Source organism: Talpa occidentalis, unplaced genomic scaffold (genome assembly GCF_014898055.3).
Source record: "Talpa occidentalis isolate TD23 unplaced genomic scaffold, MPIMG_talOcc4v2.1 talOcc4.12, whole genome shotgun sequence".
In the NCBI taxonomy this organism is placed as follows: Eukaryota; Metazoa; Chordata; class Mammalia; order Eulipotyphla; family Talpidae; genus Talpa; species Talpa occidentalis.
Window position 1 is genome coordinate 17,249,760 of NW_023601212.1, and position 24,199 is coordinate 17,273,958.

General features: G+C 40.4%; 1 protein-coding gene and 1 non-coding gene across 2 annotated transcripts; both read left to right on the top strand.

The window, feature by feature from the left end:
- Positions 1-181: 181 nt before the first annotated feature.
- PAFAH1B2 (platelet activating factor acetylhydrolase 1b catalytic subunit 2) lies at positions 182-24,199 on the top strand. The gene is made up of 6 exons (XM_037505333.2): positions 182-186; positions 7,177-7,264; positions 11,190-11,279; positions 12,265-12,381; positions 15,836-15,958; positions 20,616-24,199. Exons 2-6 carry the CDS (start codon positions 7,184-7,186, stop codon positions 20,892-20,894), a joined length of 690 nt encoding a protein of 229 aa, XP_037361230.1. The 5' UTR covers positions 182-186; positions 7,177-7,183; the 3' UTR covers positions 20,895-24,199.
- Positions 14,850-14,956, top strand: LOC119242506 (U6 spliceosomal RNA). The gene has a single exon (XR_005124505.1). It is a non-coding gene; the product is annotated as a U6 spliceosomal RNA (small nuclear RNA).

Here is a 24,199-nt window from a genome sequence, read left to right on the forward strand (position 1 = left end):
GATGGGGCGGGACTTCCGGAAGCCATTTGCCTCCGCGGCGGGGGGAACCGGAAGTGGGGGCGCTGCTGCTGGTGCTGGGGCCCGAGGAGGGACGCGCCGGAGCGGGGCCGCCGGGGCTGAGCGAGCAACAGACGCGCCTCCCGCCGACGCCGCAGCCGCTTGGGGCCCACACGGACCCCTGCCTGAGTGAGTGCACCCCGGATAGCGGGGACCCGAGCGGTAGGGCCGGGGCTTGGGAGGGACTGCGATTTGTTATTGTGAGAGGCCCGCGGCCGCCCCTCCCCCACCGCGCGCCCCCCCCCGCCGCCCCTTGGGGGCCTCGCGCGCGCGCCTTCTCCGCGGGCCCCGCGTTGGTTGCCCGCCGCCCCGCGCTGCTCCCTGGACCTCCAGGCCCCGCGTCGCCCCTGGGATCCTTTCCTCAGCATCCTACCCCCAAACCTGTCGCCTCTCCTCTGCCCGCTGACCTGCTCCTCCACTCCGCCTTTGCGCGTGCAGGAAAACCGTGGCGGGGCGCACCGCCCTTCCCCTGCCCACCCGCCGGGGTAGCCCCCACCCTGCACCCCTTGCTCTTCTGGAGGGGCCTTCGGCACTGCAAGCACCGCGTGGAGCGACTCCCTGCCGCCGGGCTCAGCTGTTGCCTGTGCTCCCCCTCGGGTGGTTGGACCTCTGGCCGGCCTCTCCGCGCTGCTCCTGTCTGGGAGGCCTGCAGCGCGGGCCCAAACCAGTTTCTCTGTTTTCTGACTGAGCATTTTCTTCCTCCCTCTGGTGTTGAAGAATTTCACCTCTTCAGAAACTTGTCCGTCCTCTTCTAATGTTTTCAAAAAGCCATAGACTGACTGTCACGGCGCTGCAGGGATCGATCCCTCCTTAGAGGGCTGTCCAGCCAGCACCTCATCCTCGAGGTGCGGTCTAGCGAGGTTGGTGATTTGCCCAAGGTCAACCTGCTAGGTAAATGGACCTAGGGGCCGGGGTTTTGGTGTTTTTTTCACCTGCTCCATTTCCACTTACCAGATCAGGCCCTTCTGTCCTACAAGTTTGTGATAAACCCGTTGCGCGATGACTCACTCTTCTGCTTTCCATAACTCTCAGGCCAGCGTTGCTTTTTTTAATTTATATACACACCTTAAGAAAATCAAATACTTGAAGCTTTGACCTCTTAATTAGCCCACCTGGATCCAGCCTAGCACCTCCTATTGTATAGCTTTAAGTTGGAAGGGGGTGAGAGGCAAAGATGTGGAGAAAGCAGAAAATACCTAGGTTTGTTGTCCCTGAGCGTTTCAGAAAGGCTTTGCCTTAGATCTGCTTGGTGTCTTTAGATTCTCCTGGGCACATTGTTCTGACTTAAAGGTTGCCTCCTTGTGGGGGAGCAGGGGAGGAGTAGGAAGTCATTGTGCTTTAATTTGTTGGCTTGGGCATTTGATAATAAATTATGGATGCGCTGGAACCAAGGGACCCACACACCAGGCCACTGAGGCAGGATATTCAGAATGAGGCCTGCCTGCCCTCCAGGATCACAGCCACTGCCCTGCCAATGAGGACCCTCGGACTCAGAGTGAAACTCTAGAACATTGATGAACTTTTCTTAGTCAAACTTTGCCCCTTCATGACTTTCCTGGTTAAACTAAAGAAACATCCAGGGCCTCCCTGGTGCCACAGGAGTTAAGTCTCTATGAAAGTTATCTAGCATAGCCAGCCACTGCAGCATGAGTTCAATCCCCAGGCCTGGGGTGCTAACCCACATGGCTCAGCAGACCTCTGCTGTCTCCCGGCTGCTCCCTCTGCAGTGTTTTCAGTAGATCTGCCTGTTCTGTTCCCCACTCTGTCTCCGGTGAATCCTCTCACCTCCCCCACCTCTGGCCTACAACCCAGCTCTTGTATGCATAAATAAATAAATCTTTTAAAAATAGAATAAACTTCCAGCTTAGTTTGAGAATTTGTATTTCTTTGTTGTTGGAACTGGTCTCCTATAAGCGTCTGAAAACTGGTGGTTTAGTGTCACAGTCCAAATAAAAAAGATAGAAAATGAGGGTAAATTGAGAAATACTGTGCAAATTGCTTAGCCATTTTTCCAGAGAACTCATTTTAATGGCTAATTAAAGCCTCCTTGGAATAGCATCTAGGTAAATTAAAACTTGTTCTTGCGACCTTAATCTCCATTCTGAGTTTTTTCTAACTGAACCGGCTGTTTGAGATCTCAGGAGTTAATGACTTGGTATGGGGGAGAGTATTAAGAACCAGTAAGGAGAGATGGGAGTCACATACCTCCCAGTTGGTCCTTTCCTTGTGGTTACCGATGAAAGTGTCACTCTTCTGACTGCTGCTGTTACCATCACTGAGTAAACTGAGGCAGGAAAGCCAAAGTCACCAAATTTTTGTGGCCCCAGCATGGGCTGTTCTCTGGATGGCTCCTGATTTCATTCTTCATTTTTATTGTAAGTATACACCAGTTTAGGTAATTAACTCCCAAATGATTTATTATCCTCTAAATATATAAAGTCTCCTAGCTTGGATAGTTCAAGCCAGGTTGTTAAAGGGGAATTGCATGGATTTGTGGCTCCGTTTTTCTTTACCTGCTGTTTAAAAGCGGTCCCAAGCTGTAGATATTAGTACAACTATGGAAGCTACTTTGTATTGTAAGACTTTGATTTGGCAAAATAGTACAAAATCCAAGTTTCTGAATGCACAAAGAAACAAATTTTTGCTCAATATTTTGCCCTTGTAGAAAGGGAAGAAATATGACCTTGTATTTGTAAAGGAAAAAAAAAAACCTAGTGAATTGGGAACAACTGCCCTCTCTCCCAGTTCTACCTACCTGGTGACCTCAGATAAATAATTTGTTCCTCAGTTTCTCTGTTAGTATAGCTTTTTTTTTTTTTAAATTTTTAAGTTTTTTTTTTTTTTATACAAGTACTGGGGTACAAGCCAGAGGCATGGGAGGATGAGAGGATTCACCAGAGACAGAGTGGGGAACAGAACAGGCAGACCACCGAAAACACTGCTGTGGGGAGCAGTGGGTGAGGCAGGAGAGGTGTGCTGCGCCATGTGACTATCTCCCTAGCCGCCCAGGAATCGAACTTGCACTGCAGAGGCTGCGGACAGCTTCACAGCGCTGAGCTCAACCTGCTACGCCACCAGTGAGCAGTATGCCTTTTTTTTTTTTTTGCCCATGGAGAAATTTGAGACTGAGAGGTTTTAATCAGGGTAGCGTCAGAATGCCATTAAATTTGGGTAGTAATAATAGAAATTTAAGTGAATACATTTACTAAATTAGAATTCATCACTACTCCATATATTTTTTTCTAGATAGAGCTTGACATCCTTTGCCCAAGAATAATAGACTTTGGAGTTATGGTACCCTGAGTTCAAATCTCACCTCTACACTTATAGATAGAGTAGGATCCTTAAATCTTGCCCAGCTTCAGTTTTATTTAAATAACAAAGCTCCTACACAAGTGTCTTATAAATAATAAATTTATGATAAATCTTAATTGTGGTTATTACAATTATAATTCTTGATCAGTTTACCTGTTGAAGGGGCTCTGAATATTTATGTCTGTAAATTGAATCATAGATCTAAAGAGTTATTGTTGTTTTTATTGGTCTTGAAAGTAGAGTATATGTTCTCCCAGGGATACATAAGATTTCCATTTGAATACAGGGGAAAAAACACTAGAACTTCTTTATTTTTGTTAAAAAGAAAAAAGTAATCTTTGCTAATATGTAATGTACAGATTAACAGTAATTCACACATTTAACTTAAAAATAAGTATACCTATATTGCGGTGCATTTCAAAAATAATTCTAAAACCTCTGGAGGTGTGTGGACCTCATTACTCTGATCCAGTCTTTGCTTGTATGCTTTAGTCCACTATAAGCTTTCCTATTCTGTGTTCTCCTAACCACTTTGAATCTCCTTGGTGGAATCTACCTTGTGCACAGGCCATGCCATTTTGTTAGAAATTTGTCTCACTGTACATGCTACTACCTACAGACCCTGGCTTCCTGCTTTGGGACATGAAGAATAAGTCTGATAATCTCTTCCCAGTAATCTTTGCATAGTTTGATGGCTCTTTTGTTCTGTGTCTTCCTCTTCCCCAACCATTTGTTTTTTTTGATTTTTTTTTCCTGATTATAAACACACCTGTTTGTTTCAACTGTTTCTAACATGACGGGTTCAAATTTCTCATCATCTTGGCTCTTTTCCTCCTGATCACCCTCCAGTTTGCCAAAATCCTTTTTAAGTTTCTCAACAAGATCTGAACTTGGTATTCCAAAAACAAATGAAGTGTCTATATCTTGTCTTAAGTAGTGAGGGATGTATTTGAATTATGCATAAGGAAGACAGCTCATATTCACAGTTTCTCATCCTTGATCTTGAAATAATCCCCAGGAAAAATAGTTTCCATTATATAATTATATAGTGAGATTAGGACAGATTACTTTTCTCCTTTTCAGTAGAGATCCTTTAATTATATTCTCTATTAAACTCTGTGTCGGTTAACATGTTAACTGTTTCTCCAGGTAGGACAGTATAGGGGAGCAAATTAATGAAATTGGTAGGTTTTTATTTTTTTTTTTTTTTAAATGAAAGCTGCATGGTAATCTTTGCATAGTTTGATGGCTTTTTTTTTTTAAGATTTATTTATTTGTTTATTAAATATTTATTTATTTATTTATACAAGCACTGGGTGCAGTCAGAAGCGCGGAGGGTGAGAAAATTCACCAGAGCCAGAGAGGGGAGCAGAGCAGGCAGAAAGACCGAGGTACACTGCTGAGGGGAGCAGCGGGCGGCAGGAGAGGTCTGTGCGCCATGTGGGACCCTCCGGTGGCCGTGTCCGGGAGCAGCTGGGGATCAAACTGGCGCTGCAGAGGCTGCGGGCAGCTTCGTGACCCAGCGCTCAACCGCTGCGCCACCGGGGGGCCCGAAATTGGTAGGTTTTTAAAAATCTATTTTAAAAGTTAGGAAGCAGGCTTACTCAGTTAGCAAGTGGAAAATTAAATTGTTTGTTGCTATACTTTTTTATATTGTATTTCTAATTTTGAAATCCGTAAGATTGGATAAGTTGTTTGCCCCTTTCTGTCCTAACTTAGCTAGTAAGTTTTTTGATCAGCAGAGACGAAAGATGTTTTAAAAATTAAAACTTGGTAATAAGCACCCTGTCAATTTAATCTAAATTGCCTGACAAATCTAGAATTGAACTTAGATCCCAAGAAACTTTTCTATAGAAGGCATAGAAAATCTTACTGACTTAAAAATCAAAATCAAAAATAAACTCGAATTTTTTGCTTTTTTTTTTTTAAATTTATTTATTTATTTATTTATACAAGCACTGGTACAGTCAGCAGTGCGGGAGGGTGAGAGAATGCACCAGAGCCAGAGCGGGGAGCAGAACAGGCAGACCTTTGAAGTACACTGCTGAGGGGAGCAGTGGGCGCGGCAGGAGAGGTCTGTCGCACCATGTGGAACCCTCCCCAGTGGCCGGGGATCGAATGGCGCTACGGAGGCTGCGGGCAGCTTTGCAGCCCCGTGGCTCAACTGCTGCGCCAGGGAGGCCCCTAAACTCAAATTTTGAATGAATTTATGTGGCTATTTTAATTATTTAATCATTTTTGCTTTTTTCCTTTGTCTTTTCATTTTCCACGCCTTTCTTCAACAGTGAGATCCCAGAGAGATCCCATAGTCTGATTGGTGCTATACATGTTCATTTTACAGTTCTCACCACTTTATGTATTGATGTTTTAATTCAGTGTGGTAGGTGTCTTTTGAGTGAAATGGTTAACTAGAAGGTCCCCTTTAAGGAGTCAGCATGAACTGGTTTGTGATAAGTGGGCCAGATTTAATGTTATTGGGGTCATGCAACCCTAATTTCAGTCACTCACTGTGATTATTACCTAAACTATCTGATCCTTGTTTTTGTAGTATTTTTGTGAGGACTGGAGTCCTATTAAGGAATGATATATATATATATATGGAGAGAGAGAAAGAGTGTGTGTGAGTGTGTGTGTAATGGGACTATGTATATCTATATATAGTTTTCTGATAGTTACAAATTTTAGTAATCTAAATAAATGTGTCCCAAATCCCAGCTATTCCTCATTTTTAGCATCCTTAGCATTTACCAAATGACCTCTTGAGCCTAAAATGTCTTTTAGTAAGTATTCTCCAGAATTGACTGAAAACAGTCTTATTCCTTATTTTCCTTTTGGAATATTGCAGCATTTTAAATTTTTCTGAATTTCACTTATCAGACTTCATTATCAGATCAACCCATGTTTGGGCTGATCATTAGTAAGTTTCTTAGTAGAGACCCATTAAAAATAAAAATACCTAATAAACATTTGCTAAAAACTAGTACCAAAGTCTATTTATCAAAGTCTATTTAACTAGTATTGGGCCTCCCCGGTGGCGCAGCGGTTGAGCGCTGGGTTGCGAAGCTGCCGGCGACCTCTGAGGTGCCGGTTCGATCCCCGGCTGCTCCCCGGCCACCGGAGGAGGGTCCCACATGGCGCGCAGACCTCTCCTGCCGCCTGCTGCTCCCCTCAGCAGTGTCCTTCGGTCCTTCTGCCTGCTCTGCTCCCCGCTCTGGCTCTGGTGAATTCTCTCACCCTCCCGCGCTTCTGACTGTGCCCAGTGCTTGTATAAATAAATAAATAAATAAATAAATAAATTGGTGGTTTCATATTAAAAAAAAAAAAACTAGTATCAAAGTCTATCTATTGTACTCTGTAGTACAGTTACTTGCCTGATGTTTAATATCCAGTGTTTGCTGTTTAAAGTATATAATCAGCAGTGTAGTTATCCTTAAATGTGTAACTTTCAGTCTGAAGGGCACTAATGGACTGTAAGTGTCTAGTTGGTAGTGTCACTTGATACTTACAGTAAGTAGTCATACAAGATTAATATAGATGTAAAGACTATAGTTGGAACAGATTTTTTAAATGTCGTATTGCTTTTAATGACATTCAAATCTGTCTGGAAGTTTAGTGATGCTGGATATTTATGGGATGTAAATAGTTGTCATGTTATCGAACTTATCTCTGCTGAAAATAAACTTCAGTTGGTTAGTTTCTAGACAAAACCACAATGCATCTTAAATTATTGTTTAAAACTTTATGTTTAACACCTAAGTGGTAACACATAATAAAATGAGTGAAATATGACATTTTTTTCCTCAGGTGTAGAATGAGCCAAGGAGACTCAAATCCAGCAGCTATTCCACATGCAGCAGAAGATATTCAAGGAGATGACAGGTGGATGTCTCAGGTAAAAGAAGTGTGTATGTATTATTCACATGAGATGAGCCACTTCAGTGTTTGAGAGTCTTTTGCCCCAAGCTCGAAAGGGAGTTGTTGGGTTTTTGGGTTTTTTTTTAAGATTTTATTTCTTTCTTTCATAGAAGAACTGGGGTTTAGGCCAGAGGTACAGGGGGTGAGAGAATTCACCAGCGACAGAGTGAGGAGCAGAACAGGCAGATCTACTGAAATACACTGCTAAGGGGAGCAGGGCAAAACAGAAGAGGTTAGCTGCACCATGTGGTCTAGCTCCCTGGCCAGGGATTGAACTTAGACTGCTGTGGTAGGCGATAGCTTGATAACCCTGAGACTTTAACCCCTGCACCACCAGGAAGGCCCTATAGTATTCTCGTTTTTAAGCTTTTTAATTTTGAAGTAATTTCAAATTAATACAAAAATTTTAAAAAGAACACCCTATAAGCGTTGTCTAGATTTGCCAGTTGTTAACAATTGTCATAAATGCCTAATTATTGTGTCTGTACCTGTTCGTGTATGTGTATACCAACGTACTGTATTTTCTGAACCATTTGATAATAAGTTGCAGGCCTCATTCCTTCATCCCTAAATATTTAGTGTTTTCTAAGAAAGACGTTTTCTTCATAACTGCAGTGTAATTATTAAAATCAGAAAATTTGGCATTGATTGCTTAATTCAGAAGCCATACCCTCATTTCTCCAGTTGTCCCAAAGATGTTCTTGTGTCAGATTTCTTCCCAGTCTAGAGTCACATGATATTGACATCTTGGAATAGTAAAATATTTGTTATTGTAGACTATCTCTCAATTTGGGTTGGTTTCTTCCTCATAATTAAGATTCAGACTACAGTTTTGGCAGGAATATCAGTGCATCCCATAGAAGGCCATGATGATGCTTGGTCTCGTTGATAGTGTTTACCACTTGGTTAAGATTGTGTTGGCCTACATCATGTCTTGTCAATTTATTATAGTATGGACTCCTGGGTTCTTATTTTATTCACTGGATTATCATTCATTGTAATTTAGCAGGTAGGAATCCTTTCATGCTGGCCTCTTTTTCATGTGTCCCATTGTTTTTTTTAGCATTTTTATTACTTTCCTCTTAATAAACTGCCATGTTTGTCTATGACTATATTTAATTTTGTTTCCAATTGTATTACCTCTTTGAATAACAAGGTCTGTGTTATTTTAAGTAGTTACAAGTTTTGTACTTCAGTGTTAATACCCTTCAGGGTATTTTTTCTTGTCTTTCCATACTTAAAAGCCTGTCAGCTAACTTATTTAGAGTAGTACTATTTTTTTTTTTATGTTTTCATATGATTATTACTAAGTTATTCTTACTTAGGCTTCCTAGTTTGTACTTTTAAAAAAGTATTATGAAAGAAGTAATATGAAATATCTGTATTTTCCATTGGCCCAAAAGATTGCTAATAGAATTTATGTTCTTCTTAGGTAATTGACCATATTTCTTTCTTTCCTGACAACTCATCCCCAAACCAATATCCTAAATTGGGTATTTTCATGTATTTACGTATTACATATATTTGTATGTATATAAAACACATATTATTTTCCATGTCTTTAAATTGCATCTGTCGTTCTGAATGTATTTTTCTGCAGTATATCATGTATTAAAAGTGTAGCTATAGTTTACTCTTTTTTCTTTAGTACTTCATTGCTATAAATGAAAACACCAAAATGGATTTACCCATTTTTCATTAATGAGCATTCATCATTTATAACTATGAAAAATAATAACTAGACCTAGAAGCCATTTGTTCCTTGGTATAAATTAGCAGATTTTAAATTGTGCTGATTGGGAAAAAAATAGTGAAATGGAAGAAAAACAAGATTATTTATATTTTTTAAGTTGCATAATATGGAAGGACTAACTTTACTAAGTATTAAAACACTAATTATTGGGGAAAAAACAGATCTTGGTTTTTAAATACAGTCTTCAATTTGCTTTAAAATCTGAGGATGGGATAGAGCAGTAGTTTGGGAAATGACCGAAATAATAGTGGCTGTAATTAGGTGATTGCTGTAGTTGGTGATGGGTACATGTAGGTTCATTATGTTTTCTCTCTGCTTTTGTGTAGGTTTGATATCTTCCATAATAAAAGATTTATTTTAAGGGTGATAATGAAAGACTTGGCAGTAGGTAAACTCAGTACAGATCATACCAAAAAATTAAGCTAAAAAAGAAGGCTCAGCAGCAGACTAAGGAAAATACTAAATGTTATAGATCAAGTAAATATTATAGATGAGGCATTGATGTTTTTTATTATATTATCATAAAAATATCCTCATGGTATCACTAGATAAGTATCTTAATAAAACAGGGCAGGAAGTTTTTAACATTTTTTTCCCTCAAAAAATACAAATTAGGGCCTCCCCGGTGGCGCAGCGGTTGAGCGCTGGGTTGCGAAGCTGCCCGCAGCCTCTGCAGCGCCGGTTCGATCCCCGGCTGCTCCCTGGCCACCGGCGGAGGGTCCCACATGGCATGCAGACCTCTCCTGCCGCCCGCTGCTCCCCTCAGCAGTGTACTTCGGTCCTTCTGCCTGCTCTGCTCCCCACTCTGGCTCTGGTGAACTCTCTCACCCTCCCGCGCTTCTGACTGTACCCAGTGCTTGTATAAATAAATAAATAAATATTTAAAAAAAAAAAAAAAAAAAAATACAAATTAGAACAATGGGAAGAGAAAGAAGAAAGAAAAAGTTTAATATCCAGAGCAAGTATGGTTATAATAAAACCAGTTGTGATATATAGCCCCTTGGGCTAAGAATTTGAAGATATTATCCAAGATCCATGAAAGTTTGACCTAAGAATTCCCAGTATGTAAAAAATAGAGTACATGTAAACTTCTTTATAACAGTATTACTGACAATTCTGTTGATAGGAAAATAATTTTTTTAATGGGTGTGTTCAGTGGTATATTATCTGGCAGTTAAAAATTATGACTATGAAAGTCATGTAGCTCCATAGAAAAATAATTCTCATGTAACGTTAGGTGCAGTTGGTCATGACTGCTATTTATTACCTACTGGGTGCCCACCAGCAGCTGAGCCCCTTTCATAGAACTCTCGTCTTCGCAAGTCTAAAATGAAGTTGCCAGCAGATGGGAAAAACAAGACTCAGATTATGTACTTCCTTAAGGTCATTGGGTTGCAAAGTAGACAAGCTAGGATTTGAATGAGGTTTTTCTGTCCCCAAAGCCAAAGAAGCCAGAAAGAGGTGTACGTAATGATTCAGCTATGGCATGGGGGTGAGAGGGAGAGTGTATGAAAAAGGATGAGAAGAAAATACCATATATAGTAAAGTTGCTGAGTTAGGATGGTAGAATTAGAGGTGTTTGGTGTTCCTTTTCTATTTTTCCAAACTTGCTGTAACTAAAAAGAAAATGTAGAGTAATTAAACCTTTAGAATGGTAGAGTGTAAATTCCAAGACACTCTAAAAACTGAGCTGTTAGTACGGAGATATATTAATAGTTGGTGACTTCAGTTCATGCAGTAGAAAGTTGACATGATGTGAAAATGCACCTAATTCATTAACTGGAGTTTTATTTTTGTTCATCTCATCCTTTCAGCTTAAAAATGCATATTGTTAAGTACAGTTAAAATAATATGTTTCCATGGTTAAATTTGAGAGAAAGAAAAACTTCTAAAAAAACATGTTAATGTAGTTTTCTCTTCTGGTTTCAGTAGAATCCCTGTTTTCTGAAGCACTTACTTACATGATCAATAGGGTAAGGGTGGGTAAAAAAATTGCAACATTTAATTGCAGATTGAGAGGAGTAAGTTTTAGAGACAAATGGAATGCTTAGCAACATAGTATGTAACTGGTTGAACAACAGTTTTGTCTAGACCAAGATATCGCACAAGGAAAGAATAACCACCTTCTAAATTTCTCTTTTCAAACCAGCACAACAGATTTGTCCTGGACTGTAAAGACAAAGAGCCTGATGTACTATTTGTGGGGGACTCAATGGTGCAGTTAATGCAACAATATGAGGTAAAGGTGGAAGGGGTGAGGGTGTTCTTGGCAACTAATGTGAACCCATATGTTGCTAACAGACTTTCTAAGCTGAACCTATACACTTACCCTTGACACTGTAGAGAAGCTCTAGATTAGCGTATGAGAGTCACACCCACCTAGTGGGATTCTTCATACTTGATGAGACAAAAAAAAAGTTAGCATTGTTTATAACTAAACTTCCTTTTTGCTTTGACTTCCAAGAAGCTTCACATTATATTTACCTGTATTGTCTTCATCATGAGTTTCTACTTACTTGTATTTTACTATTTTCTTGATTGTATTTGCTCATTTATATTTGTCTTAGTTACAGTTTTCACCATTATTTTATATTTATATATTTATATACAGCAAGCTGTTCCAAATCTGTTTTTAGGGGTTAAGAGTAATATCAAAGGAAAATTTTTTTTTTATAGAGGCATGATTTATTATTTGTTTGTGTCTGTTTATACAAGCACTTACGTCAGAAGCTGAGAGATTCAGAACAAGCAGGCAGAAGACCGAAGTACACTGCTGATCAGCTGTTATGTGGGATTTAGCACGGGGTACTATTTAGCGCTAACTGCTAGGCCCTATCAAAGGAAATTTTAAAGAAAAGATAACTATTCTTTTTGCTCCAGCACTCAAAATTTCATTTTGTTTGTTTTATTTACCTTAGTCTTTAAATGACTGAACAAATGAAAGGGAGTTTATTGAATCACAACTTTATTATAAATATTGGTACCTCTTAAGGGGTCATCAGGTTGAGTTGTGATTCAGTTCTGGGGCTAAGACCAGTGCTGCATCAAGAACTGAGTCACACAATGGCATATGCAAAGCCCTTTAAACAGAGGGTGATTGACCATCTGCACTGTAATGTTGGAATACAAAACATGAAATGTTACTTCCATTGCCTCAATATTTCTGCAGGTAAAGAATTTCCCTACTGATTTTACCCAGAATAAATTGAGTTCTCTCTTTTTAGATTTGGCGAGAGCTCTTTTCTCCACTTCATGCTCTGAATTTTGGAATTGGGGGAGATACAACAAGACATGTTTTGTGGAGACTAAAGAATGGAGAACTGGAAAATATTAAACCTAAGGTGAAAAGAACTTTTTTTTTTAAAGACTATCATTAATCTTGTGTCTTTTTCAGGTACAAATTGCCTAAAACTGGTAAGTAAAAAAAAAATTGCTTCTTTAAAGTGTTTTTTCACTATTTCAGCTTCATGCCTCTTTAAGGGAAATGATATTTTCGTTACTTAAGAACATTCCAAATACATATTTAATTAAAAAGACCATCTGTTGTTATCCCTGGTCATACTTGTACTCTCTTCAGCTGTAGAAGAAGATTCCATGCTGATTAGGTGGGCTGTTCTGTGGACCTGATACCTTATGAGGAGAAACTGCTTAGAGGTGGGCCTTAAGAGCAGAGCCAAGTTCCCTTCAGGAAGTAATTTTGTCTTTTTTTTTTTTTTTAAGATTTTCATTTATTCATACAAGCACTGGGTACAGTCAGAGGCGCGGGAGGGTGAGAGAATCCACCAAAGCCAGAGCGGAGAGCAGAACAGGCAGACTGATGAAGTACACTGCTGAGGGGAGCAGCGAGCGCCAGGAGAGGCCTGCGCGCCATGTGGGACCCTCACCAGGCGGCCGGGGAACAAACCGGCGCTGCAGAGGCCACGGGCAGCTCCTCAACCCAGCGCTCAACTGCTGAGCCACCTGGGAGGCCCCCCTTCAGGGAGTAATTTTGGGCCTATTTAACCATGTAAACAAATTGATAGTCAAGGCCTCTTAAGTTCTTCTGAAAAAAATTTGAAGCAGATGTGAATAAATAATTCACCATAAACATTTGCCCAGTACTGGGCCTCCCTGGTGGCGCAAGGGGTTAAGACCTGACCTATGAAGCTATTTGCAGCCATTGCAGCATGAGTTTGATCCCGGCAGCCAGAGAGAAACCCACATGGTGCAGCAGACCTCTCCGGATTCGCCTGCTATTACCCTCTGCAGTGTATTTCAGTCAATCCGCCTGTTCTGTTCTCCACTCTGTGAATCCTTTCACACATCCCAACACCTCTGGCCTGTACTCCAGTTCTTGTATGTATACATAAATCTTTAAAAACAAACAAACATGTACCCAGTACTTTGTCACATTATAAAGGTCCTGAAGTGACAGACTGTATATGATTTTTTTCAACCTCAAACATGGGGAAAAAACACCTTTTTCCATTTATCAGTTGAGCCACTGATAACAGTTGTGTCAATTGAAAGTATTTTTTTTTTTTTTTTTTTTTTTTTAAGACTTAACTATTTCATCTATACAAGCACTGGGTACAGTCAGAAGCGCGGGAGGGTGAGAGAATTCACCAGAGCCAGAGCGGGGAGCAGAGCAGGCAGAGGGACCGAAGTACACTGCTGAGGGGAGCAGCGGGTGGCAGGAGAGATCTGCGCGCCATGTGGGACCCTCCTCTGGTGGCCGGGGAGCAGCCGGGGATCGAACTGGCGCTGCAGAGGCTGCAGGCAGCCTCACAACCCAGCGCTCAACCGCTGCGCCACCGGGGAGGCCCCAATTGAAAGTATTTTATTCTTTGCCTTTCTAAAAGAAAAACTTACCTTTTTTTTTTTTTTTTAAGATTTATTTATTTATTTATACAAGCGCTGGGTACAGTCAGATGCACGGGAGGGTGAGAGAATTCACCAGTGCCAGAGCGGGGAGCAGAACAGGCAGACTGACGAAGTATTGCTGAGGGGAGCTGCGAGCACAGCAGGAGAGGTCTGCGCGCCAGTGGCTGGGGATCGAACTGGCGCTACAGAGGCTGCGGCAGCTTTGCAGCCCAGCACTCAACTGCTGCGCCCCCGGGGAGGCCCAAAACTTACCTATTCTTTTGTGACAGAGTAGAAGTTACTTGTGGAGTCATATAGGAAGCTGTTACATTTCTAGGTGATGACTGTAAAAATTTTTTTTAAAGATTTATTTATTTATGTATACAAGAACTGGGGTATAAGCCAGAGGTGCAGGGGGTGGGAGGATTCAGCAGAGAGAGTGGGGAGCAGAACAAACGGGTTGACTGAAATACACTGCTGAGGGGAGGAGTGGGTGAGTCAGGAGAGGTCTGCTGCGTCATGTGGGTAGCTCCCTGGCTGGGCATGTAACTCATGTCACAGTAGCTAGAGATAGCTTGATAGCGCTGTGTCTTTAACCCCTGTGCCTCCAGGGATGCCCACATTTTTTTTAAGAGAAAAACTTGTTAAAAATACATTCAGCCTCCATCCCAGTATATGAGTGCAGCAATGTGTTGAAATCCTTTACATTCCCCTGGGCACATCTGTTAATTATTTCAAAAGGTACGTCTAGTCGAGGAGTCTTTTTTTTTTTTTTTTTTTCTTTGAGTTGCAAGTATTTCCCCCAGATGTCTTAGATTTCACTTAAAAACATTTTTGTGATATGTAGATGCTTAATTGTTTTTTTTTTAAGATTTTTTTATTTATACAAGAACTGGGGTACAGTCCGAGGTGTGGGAGGGTGAGAAAATTCACCAGAGACAGAGCGGGGAGCAGAATAGGCAGACAGGTGCTCGCTCTGGCAGCACATATACTAAAATTGGAACGATACAGAGAAGATTAGCATGGCCCCTGCGCAAAGATGACACGCAAATTCGTGAAGCGTTCCATATTTTTAACAAGCCAATCCAAATCAGCCCCTTAAGAAGAAAGAAAATTAAGGTTAGGGGATCATGTGTAAATGGATAAGTGTGAAAGTAGAAATTACCTACTCCAGAGAGCCATTTGGGTACTTTGCCTTTAAATAAAATGTCTCTTCCATCTGGCCCAAAAAAAAAAAAAAAAAATAGAATAGGCAGACGTACCGAAGACACTGCTGAGGGAAGCAGGGGGCGAGATAGGAGAGGTCTGCTGCACCATGTGGGATTCTCGCCAACCGGCCGGGATCAAACCTGTGCTGCAGAGGCTGTGGACAGCTTCACAGTGTGGGGCTCAACAGCCTGCGCCACCAGAGAGACCCTCTTTTTTTTTTTTTTTTTTTTAAGATTGATTTATTTATGCATACAAGAGCTGGGGTATAGACCAGAGATGTGGGGAGTGAGAGAATTCACCAGAGACAGAGTGGGGAACATAACAGGTAGACTGACTGAAATACACTGCTGAGGGGAGCAGCAGGCGAGTCAGGAGAGGTCTGCTGTGCCATGTGGGTTGCTCCTTAGCCTGCTGGGGATCGAACTCGTGCTGCAGAGGCTGCGGATTGCTTCATAGTGCGGTGCTTAGCCCATTGCACCACCAGGGAGGCCCTTAAGTACTGTTTCTAACTCCACAATAATAATCTTATTTCTTCCTAGTACAATTTTGCACTCAAATATTAATCTTAGAATTCATCTTGATATGTATGAGGCATGAATCTATTTTAAAGTGACTGCACAGTTGAAATTATCTAACACCATTTGAACTGTTCATCTTTCTTTGATTTTTGAATAAAACATCTAAATATTAGACATTCCTTTCTCTCTGAATACTTATCTCTCCTCCTCCTCCCCTTATTTATAGGTTATTGTTGTCTGGGTAGGAACGAACAACCATGAAAATACGGCAGAGGAAGTTGCAGGTGGAATTGAGGCCATTGTACAACTTATCAACACAAGGCAGCCACAGGCCAAAATCATTGTATTGGTATGTAGTCCTTGGGTGCATGGAGACTTTGATGTCATTAGGTCAGGTGAGGACTCTATTTAGAAACATGATTGTTTAAGAATATGGAGAATTTTTAGGTGGGAGTAGTTTTCAATACTTCTGAGAAGCTCTTCTCTGATATATCCCATTGTCTTACCAACCTCAGCATTTCCCAGACCAACTGTGGGGTCATCTTTTATTTGCTCATACTTGTTTAGAAGTGAAACAAGTTTGCCTTGTTTGTTGCCTCAGGTAGTCTTAATTTTTTTTTTAATTGTCTTGTAACTTTATAAATTACAGATGATACTTGTCCTAGTCCTGAGTCTCTTAGCCTTGGGTTTCAAATTGGCTTAGGTCTGTTTCTCTTTCATTGTAAATTTGTAAAGGTCATGTGTTTATTAGAATCTCTAAAGTCTCTAAAACATTAGAAATTCAGTCAGCAAGAAAATGGTCTTACCCCTTTATAGTTCTACCCTTAACAGAATGTGCTATTGTTTATAGTTATAGCATTATTAGTCTTCATGGTCTCAGAAATTAATGATTGTCAATTTCAATGTAAAAATTTACCTGTCAGTATTCTTTGCCCAACTAAAAATGCATGTTTCAGTGAAATCTGATATGTGTTCAGCTCTTTACTGAGATAGTATTAGGAAAATATTTATTCAACAGATGTTAAAATCTCCATGTACCAAGCACCATAATAGGTCCTGAGCATATAAAATGAGTAAGGCGTCGCTCACAGTCTGTGCATGAACACAGTAATATAAAAAGAGTTACCAAACTGCCTCCTTATGGGATTAAGGGGAGAACAGTCCATTTTGGATATAATTGTTGACATCTAAGTTTAGTTTTAAAGAACTAGCTTGTCTCCAGACAAATGAAGAAATGTGAGAAAAGAAGGGACTGCAGAAAAATAAAAAGAAAATGATCAAAGTTTATGTGTGTATTGAATAAGTGAAGGGGAGGATTCTAGAAGAATTTTAGGGTTGTTATCAAAGTTTGAGGTTGGGATGGTTAAGGGAATGAGGCTACCACAATCAGTTTATGTAGAAATTTATATGCCATGTTAGGAGTTCAGATTTTATCCTTAAGGTGCTAGGGAGCCAGGCCTCACTTTTTGTATTACATGGTATTTAACTGTTCATGTACTACTTTTTTTTTTAAAGATTGATATTTAACTGTTCATGTACTACTTTTTTTTTAAAGATTGATTGATTGATTTATACATATAAGCACTGGGTACAGTCAGAAGTGCGGGAGGGTGAGCGAACTCACCAGAGCCAGAGCGGGGAGCAGAGCAGGCAGAGGGACCGAAGTACACTGCTGAGGGGAGCAGCGGGTGGCAGGAGAGGTCTGCTTGCCATGTGGGACCCTCCTCCGGTGGCCGGGGAACAGCTGGGGATTGAACAGGCGCTGCAGAGGCTGCGGGCAGCTTCGTAACCCAGTGCTCAACCGCTGCCCCGCACCACCTGGGAGGCCCTTATGTACTTCTTTATATCCAGTCTTATTTCAAAAAGGATTACATTGTGGTTAAAAGTTCACTTCTGGATTACAAGCGTTGGTACATGGTAGTTGCTTAGGACATATTGTCTGAATGTTACTTTATAAATACTCCATAAATGTTTTTTGTTTCAACCAGATTTTTAAATTTGATACTCGGTGGTATAATCTACAGTGCTAAAAACATGGGAAATAACCTAGTCCACACTATAAGGAAATGATTATATAAATCATTCAATATAATAGCACTAATCACATGACAGTTTTGAGGATTGTGTGAAAATAGCATTTATGAAGTATTTAAATAAAAAGAACCAATGTGTATATTATATTCAGAATTTCTTCAAAGTATGTATGCAGTTGAGAAGGAAACAAAATTAAAATAGGGCTTCCCCTGGTGGCGCAGGCAGTTGAAGGCAGCTCTGTGAAGCTGTCCGCAGCCTCTGCAGCGCCAGTTCGATCCCAGCCGGCCGGACGAGAGTCCCACATGGCGCGGCAGACCTCTCCTGTTAAGCCCTCTGCTCCCCTCAGCAGTGTATTTCATCAATCTGCCTGTTCTGTTCCCCACTCTGTCTCTGGTGAATCCTCTCACCCTCCCACACATCTGGCCTGTACCCCGGTTCTTATATAAATAAATAAATAAATAAATAAATAAATAAATAGATTTTTAGCAAAAAATTAAAATAGCTGTTAAATGGTGAGGCCATCAGGAACATAATTTTATTTTTACATTTTGTTTCCTTTAATATGAAAATATTTTAGCAGCTACTGTTATGGGAAAAAAAATCACATGGCATACAATTGATACTCATGTTAGGAAAATGTTGCGCAGTTACAGTTAGGAAAATGTTATGTCATCCTTGCTTGAAAATCCCCACAAATATGATGCCTGTTTTTTGAGACTTCACCATTCTTCATGGCTTTGTTGCTGTGATGGTCTTTGACAGAACAATATATGTTTACTGTTCATTGGCTGTTCTTCCTAGTTGCTCATTTTATCTTTTTTTTTTTTTTTAAATAGAGGCATGTTTATTTATTTGTTTTATTTGTTTGTTTGTTTTGTTTATACATGCACTGGGTACAGTCGGAAGCGCGGGAGGGTGAGAGAATTCACCAGAGCCAGAGCGGGGAGCAGAGCAGGCAGAAGGACCGAAGCACACTGCTGAGGGGAGCAGCGGGCGGCAGGAGAGGTCTGCGAGCCATGTGGGATCCTCCTCCGGTGGCCGGGGAGCAGCCGGGGATCGAACCGGCGCCGCAGAGGCTGCGGGCAGCTTGGCAACCCAGCGCTCAACCGCTGCGCCACTGGGGAGGCCCTGCTCATTTTATCTTAACCAGATTTTGATATGTCACCAGAAAGGGCTATTCTTTGTTAATTATTAGATGTACATCATTATACTTTTAACAATCATGTAAATTAGGCTTTAGGATTGACACATCTTTGAAATTTTTGAGATGCCTAGGCTCAAAGATTAGAGGGAATCAAACTATGGTAACAGACACGTCATTCTCTACAGTTCTCCTTTGGAACTATAAAATCACACAATTAATTGATAATCAAGGGTGCAACATTTTGCTGGAAAAAAATAAAAGCAAAAGCAAACATGAGCAAGTACTTAGTTTGGGTATAAATTTTTTTCTTTTATAGAATACATGTAGAACACCTTTTTTTGTGAATTAAGAATTCTTACCACATTCTCTCAGAAAAGTGAGTGGCAGAAATTTTGCATGATAGTAACTTGCTGTGTGATATCATAAACCAACTGAAAGGTCTGACAGTTTTATAAGAATACCTTTTCTGTAAAAGCCATTTCTAGTATTTGATGCTCTTGCAGGCTTTTATTTAAAAGCTCTTGCAGGCTTTTATTTACTATAGTATAAAGACAGAGATCTGACGTATTAGCTTATATTATCAAAAAGTTAAAAACTAGTTTATCATCTGTCTCTGTTTTACCATATGTGACTGATCCATCAAGACAGTATCTGTTACAACTCTTACTTCTCTTGTGTAGTAGTGTAGGTTCCATATGTTATAAGCAGATTATTCTGAGGATTGTACGGAAGAAGAATTGAAGGGAAGGTAACACTGTCATTAGGGAGACCAGCCAGGAGAGTTTACCTTAATTGAGATAGATAGTGGTAAGTTCCTTAGCCATCTCAGTATCTAGAACCAAAATGGATTCGAAGAACATTTAGGGGGCCTCCCTGGTGGCACAAGGAGTTGAGACACAACCTGTAAAGCTGTGTGTAGCTACTGCAGCATGAATTCGATCCCTGGCCAGGGAGGTGACCCACATGGCGCAGCAGACCTTTCCTGACTCGCTCACTGCTCCCCTCAGCAGTGTATTACAGTGAATCAGCCTGTTCTGTTCCCCACTCTGACTCTGGTGAATCTTCTCACTCCTCCCCCACCCCACCGCACCTCTGGCCTGTACCCCAGTTCTTGTATAAATAGAATAAATCTTTAAAAAAGAAAACCTGAAGGATGGAACATGCCTTCTTTGCTTTAAAAAAAAAAAAATTTAGGGCGCAACAGACCTCTCTTGACTCACCGGCTGCTTTCCTCAGCAGTGTGCTTTGGTCGATCTGCCTGTTCTGTTCCCCACTCTGTCTCTGGTGAATCCTCTCACCCCCTGCATCTCTGGCCTATACCCTAGCTCTTGTATGCATAAAAAAATCTTCAAAAAAAAATTTAGGATGCAAAAGCTGAGTAATTTAATGATAAATAGAAATGTAGGATGAGAGACTCGAGGATGTTGGAATGACCAGGCATTACAAAGAATGTAGAAGGAGCAGTTTGAGGGCACTGCCATAAGTTGGGAGTGCTTCGGGAACATTCAAGTTTGTTCTGTAGTTGGAGGTTTAATACGCAGTTTTGAGACTTTAGGAGGAGATCTAGGATAAAGTGTTTAGAATGGGAACACAGACAACAGCTCTGAAGGATACCAACAATTAAGGAACAGGAGGAAGAAGAACTCATGAAAGAACTGAGAAGGAATTCTCAGAATTTTCATTAAAACCTTTCTAGTGTTCAGAAAGGTCTAAAAAGTGTCAAATGGACCAATGTTTACAGCATTATCTGAAATCACAAATAAATAAGTAGAGCGAAATTTTGTTTTTTGTTTTTTTTTCTCTTACATTCTTCTCTACTTCACCCCAGGGTTTGTTACCTCGAGGTGAGAAGCCCAACCCCTTGAGGCAAAAGAATGCCAAGGTGAACCAACTCCTGAAGGTTTCCTTGCCGAAGCTTGCCAATGTTCAGCTCCTGGATACAGATGGGGGCTTTGTGCACTCGGACGGTGCCATCTCCTGCCACGACATGTTTGATTTTCTGCATCTCACAGGAGGGGGCTATGCAAAGATCTGCAAACCGCTTCATGAACTGATCATGCAGTTGTTGGAGGAAACACCTGAAGAGAAACAAACCACCATTGCCTGACTGGCTCCATCAGTGTTAATAGCGTCCTGGCTTCCTCAGATCAGTTGTATCACTGGCACTACAGAATCCTTCTCTTAAGGCACTTTGCATTGTAGAATGTTCCTGGATGTTCATATCTAGTGTTTGAAGGGGAGGAGGGATTTAAACTGGTCCTGTACATAGAAGGTTGGTTTGACTCGGGAGAAAAATTAGCCAAGGAAGATTTTCGTTTAAATTCATTTCTAACCAGAGGGGGACTTTTTAGTTATATGTGTGACACAGTCATTGAATTATCACTGTTTTTCCTAAGACAACATCAGGCCTAAGGACTGAACAAAATGAAGATTCTTTTCTTGGCCCTTCTTTCTGTGGATTATGTCATATATAATAATCAGAATCACACCTCTTGGCTTTAAAATATGTTTTTCCAGTTTTCAGGTTCATAATTTAGCCTTTTTTTATTTTGCTTTACTCATATATATTTGAATGTTTTCTTAACATACAGCATTGAATTGAATATGCATTGTCATTGAAATATGGGAGATGCTATAGTTTCAAGTGAATTTATTGCACTCTCTTAACCTTTCCCATGTTTACCAGAGAAAAATAGGTTTTGTCTCATTTGGGGGACTCTTTGGAGGTATTGTTTTTATGCTGCTGAATATCATGTCTATAATAGACCCTTGCATGCAGCCTTTCCTCCCTATTCCCCCTCACACCTCCTTTTCTCCTTTTTTATTTTTGGGCCTTGTTGACATTATTAGCTTTTAAAACACAGTTTTGACCTTATGAGCTCTGTTGTTGGAAGCATTAAGTCCCCAGCCAATTACTCTTACGGTAGTACTGATGTGTAATTCCTTCTTGTGTGGTTTTCTGTGCTATAGAGTCTGTGTAATGCTAGCCATACTCAGAATTTCAGTTCATTTGTTTATTTTTCCCCTAAAAATGTTACAATTTGTTTTTTTGGGGGGAAGGGTGGGGGGATCAACCCAGAACTCTCTTTCTCATTCCATAGCCCTGACATTTCATGTTTCATAGACTCTTAAGGTGTATATTTTATTTTTTTTTTATTGGCTTAGTGTCTAAATTATATCAGTTCAGAAGAGTTTGGCCATTTTTCACGGGGAAACAAGTGTGAAGCTGCTCTTCAGAATAGACATTCTCTCTTTATCCCACCATTTTTGTAAAAAAGAACTAGGTATGTTTAACTTTCAGGGTTTCTCCACAATGTATCTTCATCTGAGAATTTCTTTCACGAGAGCGCTTTATAATTATTAATGGTTTGCTTGAGCTACAAAAACTACCATTTAAAAAATAATAGGTCAAGAGGTGGTTTGTTGTTTGGTATACCTAAGGAATATGTTCAAACTGGATCTACAAACAAATATTTTAAACTGGACCAGGTGGGTATTGAAGTAACCCATAAAAATATGCTCTGTTGTGATTCTTCTTACAATTCTTCTTACAAGTTCAGAAATTAAGACGTACATTTTATGTTGTGCTTGCAAGACAAACAGCAGTGCTTTGTGTGTTGGAGGAGGCTTGCTGACTTGTGCTAAGAGCCAACTTCTATTTGAGAAGACTAGAATTTGGGCTGATTTTTTTTCTTGTTAGGCCTCTTAATAGGAATTTTTGGGGTTTTTTCTTTTTTTAAAATACATTTGTGAATGTATCATGTCTTCATTAACAACAGAAAGTGCACATGGTGTTTAACTAAACTTGTTTACTGTATTAAAATTTCTTTTTTATTTTCAGTAGCCCAGGTTCTTAAGTTTTTCAAAACAGATTTTTTTCTTAGTTGAGGTATCAGAAGGAGAATTAATTAAGCCAGAATTTTGTGTGTAAAAAGACAGTTTCCTATCCCGATGTTATACTGTTCCTCAGGGGGTGGGAGTATGTTCCAAACAAACCCCCATTAGATTATTCCTGAGCATGCGCTTTTAACTACTCTCTTGACTGAGGATCAGATACCCTGTGTGAGCTGGCCTTTAGCTCCGTTGCTTATGTGTATAAACCTCAGATGTTACTACATTTTATATCTACCAGAGCTATTCAAGCAATAGTATTCGAACCAGTAGCCTTTTAAATAAAGTCTGCCCTACTACTAATGTGCAGGTATTGAGTCCACTTTCATTTCTTACCCAGTTTCTTTGCACTGCTTTAGGCAAAAGGTGTTTATCTGTTTTGCTTTGATTGAGATCCCAGTTTGCTACAATGACAGAATTTGCTTAATATTTGGATTTCTGTCTTTGTACTATACACACACACACACACGTGTGTGTGTGTATAATTTAATGTACTGTCCAAGTGAAATCTAGTTGTCATTGTGATTAAGGGGCCAACTTTCCAGGCAGCTAGCCAGATATTGTTCTGTCCTCTCCCAGGATATTTTCATTCCAGTCCTGCTACACTAGATGGCAACTGGCAATGCTACAATGTGGCAGATCGAAGATGTATTGTTGATGATCTAAGGCTTTTTTTGTTTTTGTTTGGGTTTTTTTGCCCACTTGTTCTAGACTACCACAAGTAGTACTCTGGCAACCACCTTGAGTCTGTTTGGACTGTTGAGGGCACCTGTCTAAACCTGAACACTAAACAATTCCAAAAACCCTAAATCTTGAGTAGCTCATGCCCACCCCACAAGAATTGTCTCTCGTTAAGAAATTTCCAGCTTTCTTTATTTTTTTAACCTAGTCACTGTTTACAGTTGTATGCTAAAGCCTGAAATACTGTGCTGTGGTGTATGAGCATTGCCAATTTTATATTTATTGCAGTGAAAAAGAAACTGAAAATATATGAAAAGGGAGCATGTCCATGCTCCGAATCTGTGTGGGTGCATGTGGGAGAAGTGAGTTGGGGGTCTCTTGAGAGGAGGCTTTTTGGAGTGGGATCTCCCAGGCTTCTCCTTGCTGTTCCTGCTTGGGGATCACTGCTGCTAGCTGACTGGACCTCCCCAACGGAAGTTTGTGATTCTGCTTTGGCAACGTTTCCTTGACTAGTAGAACTCATTCTGTTTTAGTGCATATTTCAATATAAATGTGAACATTTCACTCAAAATTGCTTATGTCTTTCTGTCTCTTTTATCATAGTTTGAATTCCAGTGGTGAAAAGAAGGGATTTTTCTCCTTATTACAAACAATTGAATACTTTGATCAACTGCTGCTTTTCTGTGGAACTGCATGTACCAAGCTGGCCCCTCTTCATTTAGTTCCTCAGGGTAGGATGGGATGAACAGATGAAAAAGAACCTTAAGTAGATAAGTAGAAAAGTTGTCAATGGAAATTTTTCAGGTTAAGAGTATCTGGCAGTTAAAAACATCCCAATAA